Source organism: Brassica napus, chromosome C9, assembly GCF_020379485.1.
Source record: "Brassica napus cultivar Da-Ae chromosome C9, Da-Ae, whole genome shotgun sequence".
In the NCBI taxonomy this organism is placed as follows: domain Eukaryota; kingdom Viridiplantae; phylum Streptophyta; class Magnoliopsida; order Brassicales; family Brassicaceae; genus Brassica; species Brassica napus.
This window is the reverse complement of record NC_063452.1, coordinates 17,633,377-17,652,576: the sequence shown is the minus strand read 5'-3', so window position 1 is coordinate 17,652,576 and position 19,200 is coordinate 17,633,377. Positions and strand designations below refer to the sequence as shown.

Genomic DNA, 19,200 nt, shown 5'->3' with positions numbered 1-19,200 from the left:
TATTTGTTAGTAACATGTTCTCTGATATTCTATTATTTAACTGTTATAATTTATTTTTAATTTATTTTTATTTAATGAAACCATTCTTTATCTTCAATTCATCTTTTGTACATATTAATTATGTTTTTTTTTTAACTTTGTTTATATATTAAATGTTAAATATAGAATGTTTAATAAATAATATATGCCTAAAAATGTTGTCGTAAAGTTTTAGTTTTATAATTCTCATTATTTCTTTTTGTGCTAAATAATTTATTATTTTCCAAACTTTAAGACCGAAAACTCCTGAGCCAAATGTAACCTATAAATACTTATCACAATTTTTTTGTATTTTTATCTAAGTTTCAGAGTATAAATTTTTATTAATAAAGAACATCATTCGTAATGCAACTTCCACTGGACCCATGAATCATCTTTATGCATAATTTGACGCGAAAGAGCTGCATATACTTTGCATTGTCGGTATATCCCGTTAGGGTATTTTCAGGGATACACAATAGTTTTTTTTTTGAAAAAGGGTACGCATGAGTTTATCATTTAAAATTACAAATTTTATAAGAAATGTGATAGTAAGATAATGTAAATTTCTAGAAACTCAATGAAAATTTTGATATGGATTTTTAAATGGTTCATGTGAAAACTATAATGCACTTGAATCTAGAAAATTTCCCATTTAAAGTTTCTAATACACGATTCTTATTACTACATCAAATCATCGCTTAGTTTATGTATGATAACCACCGTTTTTTTTTGCTTATTAGAGGATTAATAAATTTAGAACACTATATAAGAAATACAAAAGAAAAAATATATATTGATCTCGAAGTAAAAAAGATATATCACCAACCTTTCTATAAGGTTATAACTTATAAGCATACGGATAAAAAATATGAAAGACCAAACTGAAGTTAGGTGAAGATTTAGGTAGAAAATAATTACCACAAAGTCATAGCAACTCGAGTGTTTGTCACTAACTAATATGAGTGGTAAAAGCTAAGATTTGGAAAAGAGCTCCCCGGATATTTAATCCCAAAACGTAAGAATATCAAAACCGCACGATACCAAATATTTTAAGCTCTAAACTTTTCTCCCTGCCGAACAGAGAAATGATGACAAGGGCAAGGAAGGCATTGAAGAAGAAGAAAGGGTTTACTCAGCAGCCAGATTTGTATTGCCATGATGGTTATGCAAATGCGCCCTTTATCTGTTAAAAAACTATTGATGTTTTTATTCATAACGACCGTTGATGATTCTGGTTGAGAAATAACACGCTGTTTGAGGACATTTGTGTATTTTATAAAGATGTGTTGTGTTTTGTGAAACACTGTTTTCATCTTGTTTTATCGAGGACTATGATTTTTTTTTTTAGTTTCTAAGTTTTATTTCTTTTGAACATCCTTACAATATTAGGACTACTAAGGAACCGTTTAGCCAAAATATTAGATAATAATATTATTACATCTCTTGCCAAATTGCCATTTGATATACACAAAAATGGAAGTCAATAGTGTTTTTTCTCCTTTGAAAAAAAAAAAAATACGAACATGCATGGGGGGAGGGGACTTGGCTTTGAGAGGGTTCGTGTCTGTTTTCTTCTAACATAAGACAGATAATGTTTCTCCTTTTTAATGGTCTCAATCATCGATCTCTTGAACCCATGCTAAATCTGCAAGACAACAAAAAGACACTAATCATTTCCTAACTAATGATTGTCAGACTTACAGTAAACTGATTAGGATCTCAAGATGAAACTACATGTAAGAAGCTTTTGTAATGATACCTTGTAAGTTGTAACACAGTTTCTACAGCTGCATTTGGGATAAGAGAGGCCCACTATTTGTTGATTATCTGTTGTAGTATCTTTGCGTATCACTCCAATTCTCTTGTGGCTTTGACGGGCCTGCAAATGAACAGAATACACTTTGTAAGTTGAGCCAACACTAAAGAGAGAGGCATTACAAATGTTCTAAGGTACTATGCACAACCTCCTGAAGTTCATAAGTGAACAGTGAGTTAGATCTTTGTTAGATGGTCTTGACATGATCAAGAAACGTATTGCACTTCCCTGTATCCAGAGTCATGGCCATCTGATCCATAAAACCAAATCTTCATCATTAAAGTATTTCTTAAGATTAATCTATTTCTTGAGTACATAACGTAACATTTGTAGTCATACCTTTTTTTTTTGCAGCCAAGATTGGAAAGATTAATGGTAGGGGCTTGAATTCCTGCAACTCTTTGAAGGTCAACCATGGCTTCACTCCGGGGTCAGATGATGCATCATTCCTGCTACAACTTGCTTTTTTGCCTTGCAACCCATGCAAACTCAGCCAGTGCATTTTACGATTGTGAAAAGTCTGACAATCCAAAACGTAAGTCAATAATCATATCACTTCCAAAACAGAACCAGAGAAAAAAAAAGAACCAGAGATGCAAAACAAAGGAATATCAATAATCATATGACAGTGCTTCAAACAAAACAAAGGAATATCAAAGCAGTAACAATAATCGAAATGAAAAGAGAGAGAGAGAGAGAGAGAGAGAGAGAGAAAGAGAGAGAGAGAGAGAGAGAGAGAAAGAACGAAACATCATATATTCATATATCGAATGCTCCATACTCAGAATCTTACCTACAAATTTCTTTGAGAAAACAATCCAAACTCTGTTGTTTATATACAAAGAAATAAGATGGTGAAGCTTTGTGATTTGGAAGAGTCTTCATATGTATTTATAGTATAACAATTTAGGAATTTGCCATGAAATCGGGAGAGGATATTTAAGATCGACATAGTGGGAGGGTCTGAAGGAGAGAGTTAATAGCATGATCAGGATTGAATGAAGAAGAAAACGTTACAGAAGAGCAAGGAGATCGTCGTTGCTAATATACGGATCTGATAAAATGAAGACCGGCGGAGAAGGAGAAGGGTGTGTCTGGGCCAAGTACATTAATAAACTTAAGAGGTCCACTTTGGACTCTTGTTAACAGAAATAATTAAAAAAGCCCAGTTCAAATAAGTGAATTAAGAGATCCGGCTGGAGAAAAAATAATTTCGCAAGTAGCCTGGTGTGCTGACACGTGTCGGCAAAAGCTCCACTCTCCTTGAGTACGTGGAGGAAGGATGAGAGAGCATACCCTACTTTATTGTATAAGATTGGCCTTTCAGCTTTAGTTTATTTGGCAAAGTAAATAATCAAAGAAAACATAAATAGTAAAAGATTTAGAGAATTTGATCGAAATACGATAAATTGGATTTTTTTTCTTTTAAATAGACTGCAATCAAAAATAGATTAACATTTAACTTTAGGCCTTAGTATTTATGAGGTGAGATTGAGTTTATAAAAACTTCTGTAAAATAATTCTTAAAATTTTATATATGATTTATGAGGGTTAATTTTATATTTTTTTATAATAAACTTAAGGTATTAATGGAATAGTTACCATTTAAAGGTAGATTTAAAAAGTGGTATCAAATTTTATGTAAAATTAAAATTTCTCCAAAGATATATTTATTGCTTCCAAAATTGAAGGTCTTAAAAATAAATATATAAGTGTATCTTTTCATCTTTAAAATTATCTTAAAACTGCATAGATTTTTTTTATTTATTATTATTTTCTTATTTCTATTTATTATAATTTTAAAAAATCTAAAATATGTCTTTTATATAAAATTAAAAATATGTCTTTTTATATAAAAATTAAAAATTCATTTATAAATGTGTGTGTTTTCTTATGTGTTCATTTCTATATACTATATATGCTCTAAAAAAATATTAACTTATACAACTAAATTTTCTCTTCCTCGACCAAATTGTTCAGCGAACTAGATTTTATTTCAAATTCGATTTTTTGGGCAATTCATTTGGATTTTGTTTGTTTTTAACACTTGTCAAATATCAATTACATTATTACATAATCTCTTTTTCTTTTACGTTAACATAATCTCTATTTCTATTATATTTGACGATCTACTACGTACTTATAACATATACGATACGGATCAACAACTTCATGTACGGTGATTCCATGAATGATGTAGCTTTACCCATATATTTGGATCGATGAACGGTTCTACATGTACGACATGCTGAATGGACAATCTCTCTCCACAGCACACGGCCACAACAAACGGCTTTGCTTGCAACACTCTATGACTTTCGATAAGCATTTCATCCTATAATTTGCAAGAAAATGCATTTTCTAGAAAGCGAAGCTCAGACCTAATGTAAAATCTTTTAGACATTGACCATCAGCCTAGCGTAGAAGTCTTCCTTTGTTTATATATCTTTTTTTCTTTTTGATGTTTTGTTTCCGATAAAAGTGAGTTTCTAACTCATTTTTTGGATTAATAAGTTTTGAATTAGTTTCAAATATATTTTGGATCTGAGTGTTATCTTCTTTCTTCAAATCTTTTAGGATAGAACCTAGTTACAGTCTCTCCTCATATATGTATTATCGTCTTTTCAATTCGTGTTGCATGTCAGAGTAATTTCTTCGTCGCTTATTCATGTTTCTTACTATGGACCTAAGTATAGCTTTGAGACGGCTTCCATCATGGAAAATGAATTGAGGATGAAAGCTCACATATAAGGTTTGATTTCTTTTCGAAAAACAAGATGTATAAATGGTGAGAGACGAGCTTTGCCAAACTCATCTTCTAATTTCCTCTTTGAGATTTTCATGAAAACGAAATTGGACCAACAAAAAATGAAAGTTATTCCTAACTGTTGTATTATACTTTTCTGAAAACTACTAAAGCCAATTTTTAGCAAAAAAAAAAAAAAAACTACTAAAGCCAATTAAAAGAAATGATAAGCTCCTAAAAACTTAATTGTTATTTTTAAATAATAAATGATTAGGAACTTGCTTGCTTAGTATAATACAAATGTATTTCAATCACGTATCTCTCCATATATGCTACTTTGCTTGTTAATGGAACTTCACTAAAAACGTCTTAATTTTAAGTGTAAAAAGCTATAAAAAATTCGCCTTTAGTCCTATAAAATTTGTTGTTAGTTAAAATATGTTAAACTGGTAAAAATCATTTTTATTACTTAATACACCGATAAATTTAAATAAAATTTCTGTCAATTAACTATATATTTACAAAAATAAATTGTTTTGTAATGTTTAGTTTTATATTAGTAAGACACACTTACAAATAATTTTGATAAAATATATAGTATATATTTATACCAAATTTCAAAAACATAAATAAAAATGAGTTATTATTATATTTCAAAAATCTTGACAAATAAAAATTACTTTAATGGTTGATGTACAAGTTATTAGTTATTACAATATTTAAAAATATTGCCTAAAATATAAATTTATAAAAGTATATATATCATAATTATATGATGTCATGTCACAATTTTTCAAATTCATGTCATTTTTTTGGGAGATATATATGTCAAATAATGTATAGGAGATATGTCTTTTTACTTGATTTTTCAATGAAAAGATCATATTTTGTTTGGTATCCACAAATATGAGTCTGCGTTAAGATTTCTTTTTGTTTCAGAAGGTGTCATGGAAAATCTCATAATGTTCGCTAGTGGTTGCATATGAGTTCTTTCTCTTTGAAATTCATATTATGTTATTCACATGTTGATATCACTCAAATTATCCTAAGAAATGAATTACTCTCTCAAATAAGAGGTTCAATTGTAGTACTTAGGGATCAAATCCACAAGGATCTAGAGAACCTAGTAAATCTAATTAGAGTTATTAAACTAGGTTGATTATGTTTAAATGTAAATAGCAAGTTGTGAGCAAGGTAGTTGCTCGGTTGGTTTGATTGAGTTTTTGACACTTAGATGAAATAGTTAGACTTAGGGTTTCTATTCAGGTAATCAGGATTATAATCCTATAGATGTTTTTTGTATGCATGATATTATAAAGCTCAATCACTTGAGAACAAACCGATCGGCGTTCGCTTTCTTGGTTTGTCTATTGACCAGATCTAATGGTCTCAACAGTAGGTCGGACCAATTAGAAAGTATCGATCGATGATTCTAGAGGAATATCGATCGATACACCTTTTGCACCGTCGATCGATTATTCTATAGGTATATCGATCGACATGCTCTAGTCAAGCTTTGCGCGCGGGTTGAATAATGCTCACTAGGCTTCCTAGATCAGATTTCGCCTTACTCTAGCAATCCTAGCTCAATTATGACGGATTCATGGTGAGATTCGAGTGTTAACTTGTGCCTACAACTCCTAGGTCAAGGTTCTAGTTAGCTAATCTAGAAACAATCATTAATGACAATCATATTGATGAATATCACAGCTAGTAATCTACAGTTGGGGCTAATCCCTTGTAACCTATTTGAACCCTAAACCTAACAGTAGAACTACTCAGACATAGCTAAACAATTCATAGCAACAAATAAGGTATAAAAACTGCATAAATATATAATATAAAATAATAGAGTTCCAATCACAAATCTCTCTCGATCTTCTCTCCAACTTTACTAAATCCTAGAAAACATTTTTGCTGTGAAAACAAGAGAACAAGAAAGCATGCTTTGCCTAAAACACATTGGCAAGCTATATATATTAAGTTAAAACTCGCCAGGGGCAATCTTGTAATTTGACGAAGTCTTGGGTTCTAAGTCGTCTGGAACCAAACGGGCTTATGCGCGCTTCGCTGTCGATCAATGTCACAAGGCGTGCATCGATCTATTATTTCCTCTGAATGTCGACCTCCGGTCTTGCTCGATGGTCAGCTCGGATGCTCTCTCTTTTTATCTCCAAAATGCTCCAAAATAATCACTTTCTTTCAAATCAATCCTGAACCTATAAATATACTAAATAGACTCTAAAACATAGTAATTAGTTATTAAAATGCTTATAAACCATAGATAAAAGTGGGTAAAATTCATGGCCTATCACATGTCGAACTTTTTTATTACATAAGTCGAGTTAAATTATGGACTATATTTCAAAAACTTAAGAGCACCAGCATTAATGAACCCCCGGTTGGGGTTCATAATTTGATTTTTTTATTATTTTTTTTTTATTTTTTCGTTTGATTTTTTTGTTTTTAAAAAAAAAAAAATTGACCAATAGCGGGCCGCCACGTGGCGTGGGGCCCGCTGAACAGTAATGATCCGGGTTCATCCGGAAGGAGCGTGGCGAGACAGAGTCATAACTGTAGCATATTATAATCTATTTTTTTCTCGGGACGCGTGTGAACTCCTCTTATGATTCCCTGTTGCGCATGGTCTAATGATTTGCCTTTAAGAACTACACTTTTCCAGATCCTTTAACAACGCCAATGGCTTTCGTATTTCATCCTTACTGAAGATTGTGCATGTAATTCTCATGTCCGTGTCCGACAGTCGCTCATGCAGATTCGCCCATTCTAGGTACCAACATCGCTCTCTTTAGGCATCTGGACCCACCATGTTAATTTTCCGAGCATAGAAAGAATTTTTGATTGATTGTTCAATCATTTAGTGACTTTTCTCCATGCTTTGGTATCACTCACACAGTTTCACGAATCATTTTTCGATAAGTCACTTATCCGTCCACTTTTCCAACTAATCACGTTTAACTCTGAAGTTCTTCCTATATAACCGACCGAAAAAGTAAATGCACTTTTGTGACATAGAAATTAAAAATTAGACTAATATACCTTTACTTGATAAAAATAAAATATTAAGAGATTATCTATAGTTTATGTTTTTACAGTTACAATTTTTACGTGTTATTTCATCAAATATGCAAAATATTTATCAAGTGCAAGAGAGACTGAACGAATATAAAAGATTATTTCTATTATAAAACACTAGGAAACAAACCCGCGCATTCGCGCGGGCAATTAAATTTTTTACGGTCAAATTTCAATGATTTGATATTAATAAAAATATATATTTATTAATTATTTTATCTTAATTTAATAATTTTTCATTTAATTTACACATTTATTAAATCTATTTTTGTCACACGCATGTTTTGCGAATTATTCTTTTCGTTTTTATTAGATGACGTTTTAGGATTGTATATACAGTCTAAAACAATTTTTAATATGTAAATTTTCTAAATAAAAATATCAATAATAATTATACTTAACCATAGTCTGACTAATAGAAAAACCAGCTGCAAAATACATAAAGTCTAACATAAAAAAAATTAATAAATTTTTCATTAGATGTAATTTGAAACAATTTGTTTTTCAAACCGTCAAATATTAAAAATAAAAGGAGTAGTATATTATACGCGTACAAAAAATATAAAAAGAATTATTTTATTTTGTCTTATTTTTTTATTTTAAATACTGGTCAATTAAGAGATTACAAAAATATGAAATCGAAGATAAACACTTTGACTTACTGATTTTCTTTGTAAAACAAAACAATTCAGTCAAGCTGTATAAAGTTTGTTGAAACTTGAAAAATTTAACAAAAATGCACTGATAGTTTAAACAACACTAAAGTTTAAAATACATAGAAATGAAAGAAAATAAATAAATAAATTTTGATCTTTGTCAAGTATTAGGTTACACAAAATTTCTTTATATGATAAGACAACCAACTTTTCTATTTTTTTCCAAAACTTTTCAAATTATTTAGATATAATACAGTTAAATTGTTTATCAAAATTTTGATTTAAGGGTATTCTGAAATTTGAATTTGGGATAATATGTTGTACAAGTTGTAACTTTCAGATTATGTTTGTATTTGCAAGTTACTAATATTTAACATTAGGAATACCAAGTTCTCCAAAGAAACTTACCTCTGAAGCAGAGTCGGACCTGAGATTTTCGGGACCCTATTCGAAATAAAGATGAACTTATCGTAGCTTTGATAATAAAAAGCAACATCGAAAAAACTATAAAACAAGAAAAAATCTCTCGTTTTCTTATGAACTTGCTTGCTTTTACAAAGTAAAGAGAAGAGGAGAAGTTGAAAAGACTATCTCTAGTAAGTTTCCTCTAGTGAGTTAAAAATGATGTTTTTTACTTATTTAAATTTATTATAATATTTACGATTATTTAAATAAAAATAAAGTACAGAAATTCGAATAACTTACTGTAAATTACTTGTGCCAATGTTAATAACTTATATTTTTTATTTTGTACAGTACAAACCAAAACTTTGTTTTTTAGTTTGACTTTACACATAAAATTAATATATTAACATTACATATCTACAAAAGGAAAAATAGGAAATGGGGGCCCCATTAGGTGGGGGCCCCATTAGGTGGGGGCCCTACACGGATAACATCGTGACTCTGTCCAAGCCCGGCTCTGCTATGAGGTCTATCCATTTCTTTTTCGAATCCAAACTAAGAGCATCTTCAACCCATTGCTATATTTATTTCCAAATGCTATAATAAAAGAAAAAAATGCTCCAATCCATTGCTATATCCACCTCTAAAATAGAGATTACTATTTTTCCTCTATTTATAGAGAATTTTTTTTTTGCATTCCTCTATTATAGAGGCCTACTTTTTTTATTTTTAAAACAGTTATTCAACTTTTAAACTTTTATAATTATAACAAAAACAATTATTTTTGTAGGGAAATACATTTTTATAAACATAAGATCACACTTTTTATTTACCTAACAATCTTATAATAAAACTTTAATATAAACAAAGTTATAATTGTATGAAAATCTTATAATAATTAAAACTAAATAGGGTTGATTTTCAATTTTCATAAATAAAAAGTAATTGTTGTAAAATTAAAAATGAATAAAAATAGAGGAATATATTAAAGAAAAATATATTTTTATTTTAGAGTAATCCTAATTTTATAGATAGAAATAAGAGAATACATTGGAGATGGTCTAACCCACTTGAACACACACACACAAACAGATAAGGGATGCACTTGAGGCTGCGTTGGACCATACTCTTTGAAATTGTTTTGGTTCTCCTAACAATCCTTCGTTTACAACTTAGTAACGATCTGGATTAACTTTTTGAAAATCTGAAAAATAGTGCAAGAAGAATGTAACAGACATCAACCACATGACGTTACGTGGATTCCACTGAAAACAACTTATTTGGGTCTTTATATAGAAGTATTAAACTTCAAAACAATTAGACTATTCATATAAATATGATATTTGTCCACTGTGCTAATTGAAACACTAAATTACCATGCCTCAATAAGACTAATAGTTATTTGTATATCGAAAGTTCGTAAAGCTAAACTCATATGTTTCTGGGAACATCTATCTACATAATCATCTGTTTAAACCACTTCACACATTTTTATTCGCCCAGCGTTTGTCTCCCTTAGCATTCAGTTTAAAGAGAATTCCTATTTCAAACTTAATTGGTCATTTCTTGAGCAATTCTGTCTCATTTATAATTACTTATGCATACAAGTTTGAAAAGAGAGAAGAGAGGATCATAGAATTTGGAAAAAAATACAAACATGTAACCGAAAAAGAAGATTTTCTTGTTTAGATAGCCATGCGTCAAAGATTGCAAACGTGAAGAATTATTGACATTATTTTAGATTCAAGTAGATAAGGAATTTAGGAATTATAACCAATGTATACGAAAGTGCACAATAAGATTCGAGTCGAAAACAGTTCAAATACTTTTGAAAAAATAACAATTCCAAAGACGAAAGAAGTCGGAATCTGTAAATAATTATACTATTTCAGAACAAAGAAAAGGGAAGCGTGTAACAGACTGCTCGCTAGCCACAAAGATTCCCTACATCACCTCCTGCAAACAACTAAAGAAAAAATTAGCCTTTAAAACTACAAAAAAAATTGTATGCCCCAAAAGGATGTTTCTCACGTATGTGCTCAAAACCGGCTCTGCTCACTCACGAAGGTCCAAATCTATTAGTAATTATATTTCTTTCAGGTTGTAAGCTTGTCTAAAATTTCGAGCTACACATAAAAAAAACATAATGGTAAATTTCGGGTGTCAATCTAGTTACAACAAAAGATTTGTGGAAAAAGCTATTTCATTTATTTGTCCTCTCCCAGTTTAGTTGAAGATTCACTGAGTTTTCAACATAACAATATTATTATCTATTGAAAAATATTGCTTCAAAGTTCAAATTAAATAAGATAGATTGTTTATACCAAATGTGATATATAGAATGTACAAGTCAAAATATCTCTGGCAGGTGGACAAGAACAAAAAAGTAGTAACACATGAGGGCACATATACTCTAAATGCTCATAAAAGGTTTTTAAAATCTAAAAAACAAGCTTATGCGGCTTCATTCCTTGTGCAATGAAAACCTTGTGCCAAGGCAAATATTCAACTCTGAAACTACCTCAATGGCTTTGATCAAAGCTCCATCCACAGCCTTCTGGTCGTTTTTTCCCTTGTGTAGACACTTTCTGAGAATTAAGAGAGGAGTTGCATTATGTCTTTGGTCAAAACAGTTGACATATTTACCAAAGAAGATTATTACCTTTCTCTCTGCCTCGAAAACTCTGATAGACCTTGGAGTGTATACGTACGGACACGAGAGGAAGGCAACACGCAGAGGAAGAGGAAACAAGTGAAGAAGTACAAGGGAGAGCTTGAGATTGAAGTGTAGCAGAAAACAATAAACTTGAGTAGTATAAATAGTAGACTTATTTGCCTTTTGCCTTTGGGTTTTTATGCAGTCTGTTTGGATCTTTAAGCAATTTGCTTAGGATTTGTGCTCAGGTTTGTACTGCTTACAATCTGAGAATAACAAAAGGAAAGTATAATTCAGAGATATACATCCACGGCTCCATCGTACTCTCCTTCTCCCTTCTTGGTCTTCTTCTCGGCTACCTTTCCAAAATACTGATCATCAAATTTATCGAGGCTAACATCAGAGACTTTCAGTTTGTGGCAATCATTGATATTGAAGGGCCAATTACAAAAATAGGAACATATCAGGTGACACAAGTAGTGGATGCTTAAGATGGATAATAGAACGTGGCAGAATTAGAAAAACTCACCGGTCACAAAAAAGAAAAACAGAGGGTAGTTGGTTCAAAAAAAATAACTCTCTTGCCCTTGAACCTACCAGCAAGGATGATCGGTACTGTCCCAGGGGTGATGCTGGATCCGTAATACAATCACATTCACAAGAAAAAGCCTACTCGGACTACAGCGTATAATATTCAATAGATATCTAGATTCTCTTGCCATCGATATGGAACCAGCCTAATCAGACAAATAACATGTAACCGAAGTTGAGAACATGCAAGAGATTAAAAAGAACATATATGTGAAATAAGGAATGGATAATTAGTTTGAACCAGTTAACCGCCTTATCCTGTGCATACATCTACCATCTATGCAATCTATTCACTGACATCTAAAAACATCACATCTCTACGTTCGGAAACTTTGGTCAAACATATCTCTACACCTAGTACGGGAAATTAATATAAAACTAATTTAGAAAAGCAAACAGATTTTCTACGGCGAGAGAGGAATATGGTTAGAGAAAGACATACACTGACGTCTGCTCCGGTAGCTTCCGACCCAAGAAACAGCGAAGCTTTAACAGACGAAACTTCCGAGTTGGCGTCGTAGTTGAGCCTCAACATCAGATGACATGATCTATCCTCTGTATCTTATTTTCTGAACTTTTAGCTTTTCAATTCCATCCATGGCAGCGTTGTCACCGCCACAACTTTCTTCTTCTACTTCTTACTCTTCTCTCTGATCAACTTTATAACGTCGGTTTCTCGTCATCAATGGAGACGGCGGTGGTGGTTTAGATTCGCGGCGAGATCTATTAGAAATCAATTGTAGCCGTTGAATTGGCAGGTTAGAGCACATCATGATGATGAACCAAAACTTTTCCTTGGGACTTGGATTGAGAAGTGTTCTCAGAAAAAAACAACGGCTCAAACCAGTTCTTTTTTTTTTTTTTGAAAAAAGGGCTGGCTCAAACCAGTTCTTCAATCTACTAATCCTTCAATCTACTAACCAGTTTAAAAGGTGTGTCGTTTCATTATCAAAAGAGGCCACTGTAAAAAGGTGCGTCCATCAGAGAAGAGGTGTGTCGATCAGAGAAGAGGTGCGTCGATCTGTTGAAACAATTAGATGACGTAAGATTTTGTGATTAAAATAAATCATGTCCGTTAGATTTAAAGTAAGGATAAACTCAAACGTTAGATCAAACTTTTTTTTTCCTATAAAAAAATGTTGATGTGAACAAAATTAGGTTTGCTATTATATATAGATTAAATTTGGAAATTTAAACATTTTCAACTATAATAAACTGATGTATGGCACTTTAAGTAATAAGTATATTATTTCAAATAATAATTATATTAAGAGACAGATAAATAAGTACCATTTCAAGGATAATTTTTTAAAATTTTAACAATTAAATATAATTCTAAGTTATCAAAATTCAATAAAATAAACCTATTATATTTTTAAAATCCTAAAATTTACTCCAAACAAAATTAAGTGTGTTTATGAAAAATAAAACAAACCAAACTAGTCAACATATAAATAAAAACAGATATTTAAAACAAAAAATATATTTTTGTAAATTAATTTTTGTAAAAATATTTATGCTCTTTCAAAGTGTAGGCGAGGATCTAGTTTTATAGTTATAATCATAAAATATCTTTAGATTGAAGATCTGACTTATTTACAAGTTGTAGTTGCGTGTGCGGATACATGAGTTTACGGATACGAGTGGTTTCAAGTGTTATTAAGTAATATATACAAATGACACATCAATTAACAATATATGTGTTTACAGAATACTATATGACTCGTTGACTAATAATATATACAATATCAATTTAATAATAAATTAACAATAAAAATATTAAAATCATATTATTCTAATAAAATAATATTAAATTAATATAATGAATAATAATATTACGTTTTATTAAAAATAGTTTAGATAAACTTTACATTTTTAATAAATAATTTTTTTCTTTATGAAGATTAATATTTTATTTAAAAAATATTTTGTTTGATTTACATTTGTATATTAATGACTAATATTTTACAGAATAATTTTGTTTAAAGTTCTTATAATATAAATTATGATATTTGTTAGTCAGTAGAAAATATAAAAAGATATGTATATATTTGTATTAAAATATCTGAATTTTAATTTAATATTTATTTTAATTATTTTAATTATTTTCTTAAAGAATGGTTTTATTAACCCATTGCGCCTAGCAAACGCTAGATGGAACAAAATTTTAATTTTGAGAGTTAAGCGGTATGAATCGTTTTACCACATTTTGTGATTATTGTAAATCACTAATAAACCACTGCCACCCATAAAGATATGTTTTTCGATGGTAGGGTAAAACAATCAAACCCTAAGCTGTTGTGTTGTTGTGTGTTGTTGTTTCTTGCAGTCACAACTGGAGATGATATATAATGTCGTAAAATGGATTGTCTGAGAGTGTTTTTTATTGTTTGGCGATTGAGACATATTAATTAAGGATCCTAAGGCAGTTCTTTATTAATATTTTCTATTTTAGTACTTGAATGGATTAAATTATCATGTTCACATGTTGTTGTGCTTGTTTTACATCTGACGCTTGCAAAATGGTTAGTTTTGTACTGATGGGTTATTGGGGTTTTCCTTGATTTATCCAGGTCCATTAGAAATTTGGTTAGAAACAGAGGATGCTCTGTTTTGTTCTTCATGTATTTGTTGTATGTATCAGCTTTTATGTATGATCCTAATTGCTTGACATAAGGACCTTTCTAAAAAATATTCAGTCACATAGCTTTTATCTCTGAATGAACGGATATGAGATTGAAACATAAATTGCAGTAGATCAAGACTTTGCACACATCAGCCAAAGATGATTGGCTAAGGTAGCAAATTCTTTTTCCAAGATACAAATACTTATTCTTAACTTAATGCATATGTAGCCAAAGACGATTGGCTTCACAAACAAATTCTTTTTCCTAGATACAATACTTATTCTTAAATTGATGCATATGGAAGCAAAATGAGAAAAGGGAGCCAACTTCTGTTGTAAAGAAGCATATAAAGGATCTATCATCGCTCGGCACAAGAACCGGTTACTTACCAAATTCAAGCAAACCGGTGCCCTTGAATTTCTCTTCCATCAATCCGTCGATTCGAGCTACCATCTCCGGAGTCAGGTAGTTCTGCCAGTCTCCTACATTTCCCTTCCTGAAGTAGGCACTAGTCTTATATATACAAGGACGATCCTCTCGGTCTTTCTCCCCTATGTTGGGTTCAAGATTCTTCAGCGTCTCGAAACTGCAAAGACTCACAACTTTCTCAATAACCCCTTCCTTCTCTTCCACAGCTGTGATTCCATAACCCATAAACTCAGCCAGTTTCTTCACATGCGGGAAAGGATCAGATTTCATTGTCTCATACTTGAGGAACAAGATCTGATTTGGATTTTCTTGGTAAGCTTTCCAATACGACAAGACATGGTCCAGATAGGGACCATAGCCGGAAAGACCTCGACAGAACATATCAAAAGACTCCTCAAGACTATTGAGAGGGCCATTGTCTACCTTTTGCTTTTGGAAGAAAGTCCACATGGAGATGAAAGTGTCTTTTGGGTCTCTCCAGATGTAAACCATCTTGCAACCCGACTTGGAAATCGACTCGGGTAATAGTCCGTGAGGCAGATGAGTGGCAAATAGAGTGTTCCCTTTGTCCTTCAGAACATCAATATCAGGGAAGAAAGGGAACTCCATCTCAATGAACGGAACAAGCTCGTGAGGGTTACGTTTCAGGAGAGGGTTTGAGGAATCGTCGAAGCGAGAGCGGTTGGCTATAGCGGAAGTGAGAGCTTTGAGCCAGGTGGTTCCTGTCTTTGGGTAGCTACAGACAAGGAAGTCTATGGGTCGCGCTTGGAAGAACTCTTGCGCGTGGAGGGAGCCTTCAAGGAGAAGCTGAATAAACCAGTGACCACCGTATTCAATCAAGGGAGCTTTAGGTCTCCAGCCTTTCTCATGAGGAAACGTGGCGATCAGGTCTTGGTACCGTTTCTTATTCTTCCCAAACTCTGTCTCGGTCTGGTCGTGCTTGGATGAGTTCGTCTCTATTGCTGGCTCCATTGGGGATATAGAAAGAGGGTATGAGATGGTAATTACTATTCTTTGTTTGGACAGACGAGATTGGGTTTTATATTGAAGCTACGTAACACTGTGTACGATTAGGTATCATGGAGCAAGGGTTTTCAACCACTAGCTTCCGTGAAATATTTTTGTCATTGTTGTCATCAACTCATCGTATCCGACCAATTACTCGACTATAAGCTTCCGTCAAAGACTTGTTGTCTTTGCTGTCAAACCAACGTATCCCATCAACCACTCGACTCGAAGCTTATGTCAAAGACTTTTTGTCATTGCTGTCAAGTCATCGTATCCGATTAGACAAACTCATAATAACTTAATTATTTCATAATATCATTGAATTTCAATAGTTGAATACCAATAAAAATGAATATTTAACCTTTTCTTTAATTTGCATGGAAAACTTTAAACATATAAACTGAAACAGCTGGAGTATCAAACACTAAAGAGAAACTAATTTACATGAAACAAAAAATGCTCGACGGTTCTTGGTCTTGGATAAGTTTTGGCAAAGGTGGAAAGGCGGAGATGAAGCCACGTTGAAACTTCTCCTCACCACACAAAATTTCAACGTCGAAATTTCTTGCATGGAGTTTGGATTCCTTACGGAAGCTCCTCGTTGATCGATGCCCTGACAATACTCAAGGTCGAAATTTCTTTGCATGGAGTTTGATATGCTTAATGGTGAGACTTTCACCAAATCCCTTTTGATCTGAGATGTAGCCAATATGTCTTTTGAGTCATTATTTCTGGTGTCATCATTGTTACACTTTTACCATAGTTCATGACATTTTATATGTTTATATTTTATTCTGTAGCACCCAACCATTTTATCCTCCACTCGCAATAGTTTTTGACGGTTAATTTGTAGACTAAAAGTAAATATAACCTAGTACCCGAAAAAATATTGAGATCTTACTTTGGATAGTCTTAAAACATGTCCGATGGGGGTTCTAATGATTAGTTTAATTGTGTAATTTGTGAAGTTTAAAGCTTCTACTAATGTAATTTAATTTAGCATGGTCCAATGTGAAAACCTTTTTGAAGTTCTTAATTTTTTTTTTCTAAGTTGAATGATTGGTTTTCATAAAATTTAAACAAATATGACATAATATGAAATCTTAGTGAAATTGGTGAAGAGTAAAAAAAGGACAAAAAAAAGGGAAGAGAAATGGTAAGCACAATGTGATTTTCATTACACCATACATATTTTTAACTTATAAAGGGAAGATAAATCGTAAGCACAGCACACATCTATGCATGTCACATGTATGTTACTGTCTTTTTCTTGTTTCTTTTGGCGTTAATAATACATCAATAGGACTTTGTTTGCTGGTAGCATTAACATCGAACCTGACAAAGCACTTCTACTCAACTAACAATTTGATGACACTAAAGTCCATTTAATTCTCAACCTAAACAATTTCTCACATGTTACATGTTTATGTAAACCAATGAAAGGTAACGCAAAAACAGAACATGACAGCTTTGAAAAAACTGTCTTTAGTTCTAAGATCTGGCTTAGAGCTTTAAATGCTTTACCTCAAAACGTTGGTGGAAGATGTCGCCTTCTTAACATTGCGTGTAATCAGCCCCCTCATACAAAATGAAACAATGAGTTGCTTATCTTCTTAACATTGAGTATCGCAGTTCTTAACATTAAGCAAGGTTAACAGGCCATAAACACACACACAGAATATATAGAGAGAAGAATCTGAAAGCATACTTTATCTTTTTGGAATAAAGAAAGCCACATAGTTCAGCAGCACCTGGAACATAGTCACGCATATTAGAAGAGAATCAAACCTATAACCAAAGTAAAACTACTTTCTTGACATATGAAAGACAATGAAAGTTCAAGCTACTTCTCAAAAGACATAACATTTGATTTAGTAAGACAATGAAAGTTCAATCTTTATCAAATGTAACTCATTAAGTCTCAATAATTATCAACTGTAACATGAAAGTCTTGTAGCGCATTAAGATCCACTATGAAGTTTCAATCTTTATCAATTGTAACACTACCAAGTCTCAATCTTTAAGCCTATTCTTAGCCAATCTCAGGGAGGGGAGTAAACCGTACCTGGCATGATCTGGAGCTTATTGATTCCCTGTTTCTCATAATCAGCGATGGTTTCATAGGCCTTCTGCTGTTTATTTCATAGGCCTTCTGCTGTTTCTCGGCGCTCCAAGACTCGATGTGGTGAAGAATATCGATTCCAGTAAGGCTCTCCTCTCTGCTTTGATTCGCTTGTACTCGTCTTCACCTAAGACGGACCTGTACATTGCGGCGAAATCGATGACCGGAACTGTCAGAGTTCTGTCCATGTCGAATACGACGCCTCTAAGGCGTGATTTCGCGTTGGTGGTTAGATTCGCCATGGAAATCGAGGAAGAAGAAAAAGGTTTGAGTGTGAGAGAAACAAATGTTCTCGATAAGAGGAAAATCATGGTAAAAGCCGGAACTGAAGGAGAGCAACGACGACGACGATTTCACGGGCGGATTTGGAGAAGGAGAGCAACGACGACGACGATTTCTCAGACAGAAACATAAAACCATCGAGAAGAGAGAGACGACCGATACAAAGATTATGGGGTGCCTAGCGGTTCCAAAATTCCTTAGAGCATAATTAATGGCGCATCTTAAGAGGGTTTCTTAATGGTGGGGGCTGTTAATTTTTAAAAAACCGATCACAAAACATATCAAATTAGGATCGATCTTGGAGTGGTTTTTGGGCTGTTCCCTTTCTTCATTTATTTCTTTTGGATTTGTTTTTAATAACCCCCTCTAAACACCTCCAATGGAGGTGGTCTTACCGGGTGGAAATCTATGGAATGTTCCGGCGGCTATCCAGGCTCAGGCTCCTAAGCTTGTTGCAAGACACGTCGGAGCCATATACAGTGTCAAGATTAAAATGATCTTTTATCTTTTTGTATTGGGGTTTGACTTGGGATTTTGAAACGTACGGGCTTTAAAATCACTTGTAAAAATATTCAGCTTTGAGCCAATCAATATAATATAAAGTTAACAAAAAGATACTCTTACCGGGACTAAAGTTTTTCCACTAGATTTAGGATCATCGAGCTTCAGCCTACAACACTTATTTTTGTAACACATTATGACTCTAATCAATCTATTTGTGTATGCTCTCAAGTATTAAAGTGCA

At 32.5% G+C, this 19,200-nt stretch overlaps 1 protein-coding gene, 1 long non-coding RNA gene and 1 pseudogene across 2 annotated transcripts; all 3 read right to left on the bottom strand.

Moving 5' to 3' along the window:
- Positions 1-11,011: 11,011 nt before the first annotated feature.
- Positions 11,012-13,843, bottom strand: LOC106366616. The gene is made up of 2 exons (XR_001273685.2): positions 11,403-13,843; positions 11,012-11,328 (listed from the first exon to the last, which is right to left on the bottom strand). It is a non-coding gene; the product is annotated as an uncharacterized LOC106366616 (long non-coding RNA).
- Positions 13,844-14,704: 861 nt separating this feature from the next.
- LOC106366617 (cytosolic sulfotransferase 18) lies at positions 14,705-16,208 on the bottom strand. Its single transcript, XM_013806273.3, has one exon. It carries the CDS (start codon positions 16,013-16,015, stop codon positions 14,996-14,998), a length of 1,020 nt encoding a protein of 339 aa, XP_013661727.1. The 5' UTR covers positions 16,016-16,208; the 3' UTR covers positions 14,705-14,995.
- Positions 16,209-17,123: 915 nt separating this feature from the next.
- LOC106366618 lies at positions 17,124-19,128 on the bottom strand (annotated as a pseudogene).
- Between the last annotated feature and the right edge of the window lie 72 nt (positions 19,129-19,200).